Here is a 10127-nt window from a genome sequence, read left to right as displayed (position 1 = left end):
AACGTGTCGCGGGGCGAAGTGCGGTGTGAACACACCTTAAGGGAGACTAGAGGGGAAGCTTCAGTCTGAGGGAGACTAGAGGGGAAGCTTCAGCCTGAGGGAGACTAGAGGGGAAGCTTCAGCCTGAGGGAGACTAGAGGGGAAGCTTCAGTCTGAGGGAGACTAGAGGGGAAGCTTCAGCCTGAGGGAGACTAGAGGGGAAGCTTCAGTCTGAGGGAGACTAGAGGGGAAGCTTCAGTCTGAGGGAGACTAGAGGGGAAGCTTCAGTCTGAGGGAGACTAGAGGGGAAGCTTCAGTCTGAGGGAGACTAGAGGGGAAGCTTCAGTCTGAGGGAGACTAGAGGGGAAGCTTCAGTCTGAGGGAGACTAGAGGGGAAGCTTCAGTCTGAGGGAGACTAGAGGGGAAGCTTCAGTCTGAGGGAGACTAGAGGGGAAGCTTCAGTCTGAGGGAGACTAGAGGGGAAGCTTCAGTCTGAGGGAGACTAGAGGGGAAGCTTCAGTCTGAGGGAGACTAGAGGGGAAGCTTCAGTCTGAGGGAGACTAGAGGGGAAGCTTCAGTCTGAGGGAGACTAGAGGGGAAGCTTCAGCCTGAGGGAGACTAGAGGGGAAGCTTCAGTCTGAGGGAGACTAGAGGGGAAGCTTCAGTCTGAGGGAGACTAGAGGGGAAGCTTCAGTCTGAGGGAGACTAGAGGGGAAGCTTCAGCCTGAGGGAGACTAGAGGGGGAGGTGTTCCTCTTCGCTCTCTGAGGGGGGGCCCGGCCCTGTCCTCTGGCCCTGCTGCGGGGCCCCTATGAGCTGCAGGCTGAGGCGGGCCAGGGCCTGGACGTCGGCGTGGACCCCTGGGTGGAGAGCCAGGGCCTCCAGGAGCCCGGCCACGCCCTCCTGCTGCAGCATGGGGCTGTAGAGGGGGGCTGGGGGGGAGACGCAGAGAGGGGGTGAGACGTGTAGGGGAGAGAACCCCCGCACCCGGCCGCCAGTACAACACAGGACTGCTTCTGGTATTGAAAACAACCTCAGTGACATCACATCAACGCCTCAATGGACCAATCACCTCAATGGACCAATCACCTCAATGGACCAATCACCTCAATGGACCAATCACCTCAATGGACCAATCACCTCAATGGACCAATCACCTCAATGGACCAACTGCTGTGTGATTTTCGTGGTCATTTCCGCATTCCTGCGATTCTTACACAACGCGTGTTGGATCACATTTACATTAACATTTAGTAGACGCTGTTATCCAAAGAGACTTTAAAAACATTTGTCAGAAGAAGGAGAAACGACAATATACTGTATCTCTGTGGGTACAGTAAGGATGTTCATAGAACCAAGAGCCAGCACTAACCATCACTAGGTTAACCCATTCCCCGTATACACTAACCATCACTAGGTTAACCCATTCCCCGTATACACTAACCATCACTAGGTTAACCCATTCCCCGTATACACTAACCATCACTAGGTCAACCTGTTCCCCGTATACACTAACCATCACTAGGTTAACCCGTTCCCCGTATACACTAACCATCACTAGGTTAACCCGTTCCCCGTATACACTAACCATCACTAGGTTAACCCATTCCCCGTATACACTAACCATCACTAGGTTAACCCATTCCCCGTATACACTAACCACCACTAGGTTAACCCGTTCCCCGTATACACTAACCATCACTAGGTTAACCCGTTCCCCGTATACACTAACCATCACTAGGTTAACCCATTCCCCGTACACACTAACCACCACTAGGTCAACCCGTTCCCCGTACACACTAACCATCACTAGGTTAACCCGTTCCCCGTATACACTAACCATCACTAGGTTAACCCGTTCCCCGTATACACTAACCATCACTAGGTCAACCCGTTCCCCGTACACACTAACCATCACTAGGTCAACCCGTTCCCCGTATACACTAACCATCACTAGGTCAACCCGTTCCCCGTACACACTAACCACCACTAGGTTAACCCGTTCTCCGTACACACTAACCATCACTAGGTCAACCCGTTCCCCGTACACACTAACCACCACTAGGTTAACCCGTTCTCCGTACACAGCGATGCTAGGGTACAGTGCTACACCACGCTGTTGTTATTTTTAAGATCAGAAAGCAACCCGGCATTTAAAGGCCTTTCTTATGTCAAGCACCCCTAGAGCTGAGCTGACCCCCTCCCCAGAGCTGACCCCCTCCCCAGAGCGGACCCCCTCCCCAGAGCGGACCCCCTCCCCAGAGCTGACCCCCTCCCCAGAGCGGACCCCCTCCCCAGAGCGGTCCCCCTCCCCTGGGTCCTCCAGAGCAGACCCCCTCCCCTGGGTCCTCCAGAGCGGTCCCCCTCCCCAGGGTCCTCCAGAGCGGGCCCCCACAGCGGGCGTACCGTTGTGACTGCAGACCAGATGCACGGCCCAGGCGGCCCACAGCTGGACCCCGGCGGGCTGCGCCGCGTGGAGGAGGGGCAGGAAGGGAGCGAAGCACCTGGAGGAGCAGGACAGAGAAGAGACTGAGGCCCCGCTGCCCTTAACAAGAACACGCTCTGAGGCCCCGCTGCCCTTAACAAGAACACGCTCTGAGGCCCCGCGGCCCTTAACAAGAACATGCTCTGAGCGCCCTGAGCTGCTGGTCAGCTCCCCAGCTGGCTAGAGCTCAAGGGTTGATTTTAAGGGACTAAACAGCACTCCCCCTTGCTCCCTTAAGTATTGGGACACCCTACCCCTTAGCGGGAACGAGCAAAATCTAGGGTTAGGGCTCAAATCTTAAGGCTCAAAGCTAGGGGAAGGGGAGAAGGGGGACAGGGCCTTACACACCTGGGTGAGGCAGGAGAGGAGACCACTCTGTCTCACCTGTAGGAGACCATCTCTCTCTCAGCCGGGCTCCAAGTCATGATGGTCAGATGCTGAGGAGGAGGAGGGGGGGGGAGGAGGAGGAGGAGGAGGAGGAGGAGGAGGAGGAGGAGGAGGAGGAGGAGGAGGAGGAGGAGGAGGAGGAGATGGGTGATTAGAAGATGTTCTTTGTGTTAGATTTGATTCAATTTTAGGTCATGTGTGAATCAGAGAACAAATTCATTCTCATTCATTCTCTCATTCACCCCCTCACACACACCTCCACACACCTACACACCTACACACCTCCACACACACACACACACACACACACACACACACACACACACACACACACACACACACACACACACACACACACACACACACACACACACACACACACACACACACCAGCTGTTGGTGAACGGTCTCCAGCAGCTCCTGGTGGAGCTTCCAGGCCGCGGGTCTGGAGGAGAGCTGGGCGAGGAAGCCACCAGCGAAGTACCTGACCTCCACCCCCACCTGGGTGTCCTGCAGCACACCGAGGACGTAGTCCAGCAGGTCCTCCTCCATCAGGGCCCCCTGCAGCTCCTCCACCTCCGCCAGGTTGTTCTGCACTCAAGGCTCCTTCAGTTACCAAAAGGACTCTGCTGGTAGTGGGGGAAATCTGGCCCAATCTGGCAACACTGAGTGGGGGATAAGCATGAAGGAAAGGCCGTCACTCACCAGCAGGCCCAGCACCTTCTGCTGGACGGACGGCGCGCTGCAGTAGGTCTGAAACACATCAGAGTAGACTGGGGAACAGGAGGGGACCAAACTCTGAGCATTCCCAGAACGGACCACGTCCCCGCCCAGGGCCTCCAGGGGCCACTGGGGACAAGAGGAGAGACACCAGGGCCTCCAGGGGCCACTGGGGACAAGAGGAGAAACACCAGGGCCTCCAGGGGCCACTGGGGACAAGAGGAGAGACACCAGGGCCTCCAGGGGCCACTGGGGACAAGAGGAGAGACGCCAGGGCCTCCAGGGGCCACTGGGGACAAGAGGAGAGACGCCAGGGCCTCCAGGGGCCACTGGGGACAAGAGGAGAGACACCAGGGCCTCCAGGGGCCACTGGGGACAAGAGGAGAGACACCAGGCAGCCTCAGTGGCCTCATGGAGCAGTGGCCTCAGTGAAGGAGGTCTAGAAGGAGGTCTAGAAGGAGGTCTTGGAGGAGGTCTAGAAGGAGGTCTTGGAGGAGGTCTTGGAGGAGGTCTTGGAGGAGGTCTAGAAGGAGGTCTTGGAGGAGGTCTTGGAGGAGGTCTTGGAGGAGGTCTAGAAGGAGGTCTTGGAGGAGGTCTTGGAGGAGGTCTTGGAGGAGGTCTTGGAGGAGGTCTAGAAGGAGGTCTTGGAGGAGGTCTTGGAGGAGGTCTTGGAGGAGGTCTAGAAGGAGGTCTTGGAGGAGGTCTTGGAGGAGGTCTAGAAGGAGGTCTTGGAGGAGGTCTTGGAGGAGGTCTTGGAGGAGGTCTAGAAGGAGGTCTTGGAGGAGGTCTTGGAGGAGGTCTTGGAGGAGGTCTTGGAGGAGTTTCATTTCAACCATTACTTTGGACATCCAGCAGGTTTCCAAGGGGCCGGGCTGCAGGGAGTCTCAGTGATAAGGAGGGGGGTGAGAGGGTTAGGAGGGGGTGAGAGGGTTAGGAGGGGGGTGAGAGGGTTAGGAGGGGGGTGAGAGGGTTAGGAGGGGGAGAGAGGGTTAGGAGTGGGGTGAGAGGGTTAGGAGGGGGGTGAGAGGGTTAGGAGGGGGTGAGAGGGTTAGGAGGGGGAGAGAGGGTTAGGAGTGAGGTGAGAGGGTTAGGAGTGGGGTGAGAGGGTTAGGAGGGGGTGAGAGGGTTAGGAGGGGGAGAGAGGGTTAGGAGGGGGTGAGAGGGTTAGGAGGGGGGAGAGAGGGTTAGGAGTGGGGTGAGAGGGTTAGGAGGGGGTGAGAGGGTTAGGAGGGGGAGAGAGGGTTAGGAGGGTTAGGAGGGGGGTGAGAGGGTTAGGAGGGGGGTGAGAGGGTTAGGAGGGGGGTGAGAGGGTTAGGAGGGTTAGGAGTGGGGTGAGAGGGTTAGGAGGGGGGTGAGAGGGTTAGGAGGGGGTGAGAGGGTTAGGAGGGGGGTGAGATGGTTAGGAGGGGGGTGAGATGGTTAGGAGGGGGGTGAGAGGGTTAGGAGGGGGGTGAGAGGGTTAGGAGGGGGTGAGAGGGTTGCAGTAGGGGGCTTTGGGTCTGTGTTATGGCCGCTAGTCATTTTATACAGCCTGTCTCATCCCAGGCCAGAAGAACTGAGCCAGGCCCTTTCATAAGTCTTGTATATGTGCCAGGAGCGACACTGTGGAGGGTTTTGGCACAAGGAGCTGTTGGACACATTCCCCTGCCCCTTCATTTATAAACCAATAGAGCGGGGCACTTTTCACAGTAGAATGTGGACATGGGTCCACACCAATAGTCCTTCAACTGGACACTATGATGGCCTCTGTGGTCCTCTCCCATTACTCTGTTTCTCTCTCATTCTGTATCACACTGATACACTCTCACTACTTTGATTTATGTCCCATTGCTTTCTCCTTACTCGTCCTCATCACAAACTACAGTGTATCAAACCCCATGACCAGGGAGGAGCTTCCAGTCATTACCTGTGACCACATACTCAAAGGTGCAACCAGATGTTTTGTATTGAATTTGAATTGTTCCATCAACGAACTGGCTCTTTCTCACACACACAGGGTCTTTTTCACACACCGACGGCGACGGCCAGCGGGTCAGCAGCAGTCGGGGTGAGGCGTCTCGCTCAGGGGCACCTCGCCTTCAGCTAGGAGGAGCCGGGGATCGGACCGGCGACCTTCTGGTTGGCAGTCAACCAGCTCTACCTCCTGAGCCGCTGCTCCCCCGACCGTACCTTGGTGTGCAGACGTCCCTCCACACATGAAGCCCAGCGCTGCGCTCACCCCCCTCACCTCCAACACCTCCACGTACAGCTCCAGGCCCTGGCACTGGACGAAGTGCCGGCCCGCCGCGGGGCTACCGTCCGTCAGGTTCCAAAGGGCGCTCAGGGCGAACCTCAGAGTGTTGTCCACCACGCCCAGGGAGGCCCGCTGCTGCACCACGCCCAGCAGGTGCTGAGAGAGAAAGAAATAGAGACACACACACACACACACATCGAAAGTGATTAATGGTATGAAAGTGTTGAATCTGGTGTTGTGGCTCCATGACACTGGTCCCATTTAGGTGGATATGCGTTAGGACACTAAAGGAAAAAGGACCAGAGTAAACAATGTCTTGGACCAGGTCTACACATGCAGCTCATCCCTCCCTGACCACCAGGTTGGACTGACAACAGACACAGCAGGGCCCCCCCCCCGGTGCTGAGCCCCCACGAGGTGAGGCGGACCCTGCAGCACATCAACCTCAACAAAGCCCATGAACCCGCCGCCACGCTGGACCACCTGGGCCTCCACACACCCCTGAGCAGCCCCTGGGCTCTCTCACCGCCGACCAAAGACACGGGGAGACAGGTCTCCTCCAGCAACACAACATCAGCCACCACCTGACCTGACCTCCAACACCACGACCTGACCTGACCTCCAACACCACGACCTGACCTGACCTGACCTCCAACACCACGACCTGACCTGACCTCCAACACCACGACCTGACCTGACCTGACCTCCAACACCACGACCTGACCTGACCTCCAACACCACGACCTGACCTGACCTCCAACACCACGACCTGACCTGACCTCCAACACCACGACCTGACCTGACCTGACCTCCAACACCACGACCTGACCTGACCTGACCGCCAACACCACGACCTGACCTGACCTGACCTCCAACACCACGACCTGACCTGACCTGACCGCCAACACCACGACCTGACCTGACCTGACCTCCAACACCACGACCTGACCTGACCTCCAACACCACGACCTGACCTGACCTGGACCGTCAACACCACGACCTGACCTGACCTGACCGCCAACACCACGACCTGACCTGACCTGACCGCCAACACCACGACCTGACCTGACCTGACCTCCAACACCACGACCTGACCTGACCTCCAACACCACGACCTGACCTGACCTGGACCGTCAACACCACGACCTGACCTGACCTGACCGCCAACACCACGACCTGACCTGACCTGACCGCCAACACCACGACCTGACCTGACCTGGACCACGAACATCAGCCACGACTGAGAAAGGACTTGAAGGCTTCACTTCCTGAGGTGCTTGAAGAGGCCGTCCTGGCTGCTGGAGAGCTTCCTCAGGTCAGCCATGGAGTCAGTCCTCACATGCTGCATCACAGTACGGTACGCCGGCTGCACCGCCGAGAACAGGAAGCTCTCCAGCGCATCGTTAAGACTGCTGAGAGGATCACCGGCACCCAGCTCCCCAGACCGGAGGACATCTACCGGACCCGCTGCATCCGGAGGGCCAAGGCATCAGCAGAGACGGCACCCTGGACCCTGCCTCTTCACGCCCTGCCCTCAGGAAGACGCTACAGGACAGAGCGCCCCCACCACAAGACTGCAAACCAGCTTCTACCATAGAGCTGTGACAATACTGACCCCCCCCCACACTGACCCTCCTCGTCTCACACACACACTGCACTACCAAACCAGCTTCTACCATAGAGCTGTGACAATACCGACCCCCCCCACACTGACCCTCCCCGTCTCACACACACACTGCACTACCAAACCAGCTTCTACCATAGAGCTGTGACAATACCGACCCCCCCCACACTGACCCTCCCCGTCTCACACACACACACACACACACAACATTGTTGTTATTGTTGTTTTTATATTATATATTTATATTTTATATTGATATAACTGTGCAGCTAGAGGACTGCTCCAACAAAATGTTGTTGTCTTGTACAATGACAATAAAGATTATTCTATTAAATACGAACAATATAAAATTTTGGATAATATAAACAACCTCAACTCAAACGTTGAGATATAAAGTATGATGTAAAGGTTAACGTACCCTGATGAAGGAAACATCTGCGCCAAGCTGTGTGGTTTCCTCTGAGGACAGCTAGGGAGGAAGGAAGGAAGGAAGGCAGGAAGCAGCGACGTAAGGAAAGTCTTTCTCAGATTGAACAAAAGGATAAAGAGGCAAGATGCACACTCACAGATAATGACACAAGACGTATTTCTACTAATGCCTCTGTGGGCATACAGGCAGAGGTGGGTGAATGAATGAATGAATGAATGCATTTTTATTGGTCATAACCAAAGGGTAGGGCAGAAGCTTCAGCTTATATCAAGAGTAACAAACAAATGTCATACATACAGTGAGTTTGCATATACATGCATACATATTACCTACATATCCTGTATATACATACATACACGCCTACACATACCATAAGGGTCAACACTTATATCCAGTACGTTTCTACCATAAGATGGATAATATCCTAAATAATGATGATAACCATAATGAGAATAACAATGTTCATCATCATCTCCATTATCAACATTCTCACAGAGTGATACTACTCAATGTCTGCACTTATATGTGGATGTTGTAAACAAAGGGTGTTTCTCATATATAACTAGAACATAAAACCTCCATCTCAGCATAGATGGATTGTCTAACAGAGAAGGACAGCTCATAGCTCATCAATGGTTTGATTTCAAAACTTGAATGTGACAGTGAGAGAAAATGAAAGGAGGGCTGGGATTATAAGAAATGAATTGTTAAGGATGCTGATCACAGCGTGACTAGAAGAGTTATTGAACATATTGTGTGATAGAAGAAAGACCTAATAAACCAACATTGTGAGCATATGTTATTCATATTTCATACCCGGTGCCCACCAGTCCTACCTTGGCAACCAGGACGGAAATGATTGCGACGGCCATCTTCTGCAGGGTGGCGTCATCATGGCTACTGAGCCAGGTCATTACCAGCTTGGTGGCCAAATACCTGGAAACACATGTTAATACATGTTAATACCTGAGACATTGAAACACATGTTAATACATGAGACATTGAAACACATGTTAATACCTGAGACATTGAAACACATGTTAATACCTGAGACACACATGTTAATACCTGAGACATTGAAACACATGTTAATGAGAAACGTGAGCATTGCTCGGAACAGGAATTTAATGGAATTTAAACAAACATCTCTTTTGTTACAGTGAGTTATGTTAGAAGTCTCGTTTCCATTTTAAAAATAATCTTCTACATGTTTCTGGATTTTGTTGTGGTCACTTTAAGAGCTACAGGAAGTAATGCATGGGGTCAGTTCAGTGCCGTTAATAATGAATGCACAGAGAAGGATTCACAAATGTATTTTGTTATTTATATATAAATGACTCTCTTCTCACAAATACATTTCAATACACACACAAATGGATATCGTATGTAAAAATGTAAAATAAATCTATAAACAACAATAAGTTTCACAAAAACATTTCTGATCCACACACAAATGTGTCTTGTTTTAAATAAATCTGATATAAATCCATAAATATATGAATTTAAAAAATATTTGCAAGGAACTCTCTGTAGCCAATCAGATGCCTCCCTCGTTTTCAGCCAATCACATGACTGCAGTCCCGACCTCTGAAGAATAAGTCCCGCCCCCGAGGCTCCGGTTCCCTATGCAATTCACTAACGGTAATATTATAAGTGTATCTATGGTATCAATAGCTAATCAGTGTCACCTTGCTAATGGTTGAATACTACAACAATAACGATGTAGATTTGTTAGACTCACAGCATTACTTATTTTAATCTAAAGCCTACCCGTTTGAGAGCAGTCCACTACGCTTCGAATTCACCCAAGGCCGAATTAAAAGTACATGTTTTTCTAAATGTGGGTCATCAAAGAGGTTGTAAAGTAGTAACTACGATCTTTATTCATTCATTGCGCCGCGGCCGAACTGATATTCTCTGATATTATGAATCTTAAAGACTGCGTTGGGTCTCCGACTCTCTGGTACTTCCACAACAAGTAAAGACTCGTAGTGGGGATTATCTCGGCCATGGGGGAGAAGGAATTGGGGGGAAAGGAACTTTGGCTTCGACTCTGAACAGCGACAGGAGGAGAAAGGGATTGTTGCCGTATGCGGACTCCCAGAGGAGCTCCTCCATTTTTCCAAACCATAGCTTCAAATGAAAAACGTTTGGATGACATGATCTATGGACCAGTGATGGGCATTAGGGCTCTTTGTAGTGATCCAGATCATCAGCTCACCAACAAGAGCCGACTCTTTGGGCTCCCAAACAGCTCTTCATATTACCAC

At 52.8% G+C, this 10127-nt stretch overlaps 1 protein-coding gene across 2 annotated transcripts; it reads right to left on the bottom strand.

Annotated features, from left to right (window-relative positions):
• Positions 1–579: 579 nt before the first annotated feature.
• Positions 580–8827, bottom strand: LOC311375924 (protein zyg-11 homolog). Of its 2 annotated transcripts, XM_084490940.1 has the most exons (8): positions 8694–8827; positions 7846–7896; positions 5798–5959; positions 3556–3603; positions 3241–3441; positions 2848–2900; positions 2385–2482; positions 580–910 (listed from the first exon to the last, which is right to left on the bottom strand). In XM_084490940.1, the coding sequence occupies exons 1-8, from the start codon at positions 8769–8771 to the stop codon at positions 714–716; spliced, it is 888 nt and encodes a 295-aa protein (XP_084347066.1). In that variant the 5' UTR covers positions 8772–8827; the 3' UTR covers positions 580–713. The 2 variants fall into 2 exon arrangements, with proteins under 2 accessions (XP_084347066.1, XP_084347067.1); XM_084490941.1 differs by lacking the exon at positions 2385–2482.
• Positions 8828–10127: the final 1300 nt, after the last annotated feature.

The sequence above is a fragment of the Micromesistius poutassou genome (genome assembly GCF_964030765.1).
Source record: "Micromesistius poutassou genome assembly, contig: SCAFFOLD_5025, whole genome shotgun sequence".
NCBI classification, from domain to species: Eukaryota; Metazoa; Chordata; class Actinopteri; order Gadiformes; family Gadidae; genus Micromesistius; species Micromesistius poutassou.
Note: the sequence above shows the minus strand (reverse complement) of the source record. Positions and strands in the feature narration are given on the sequence as shown.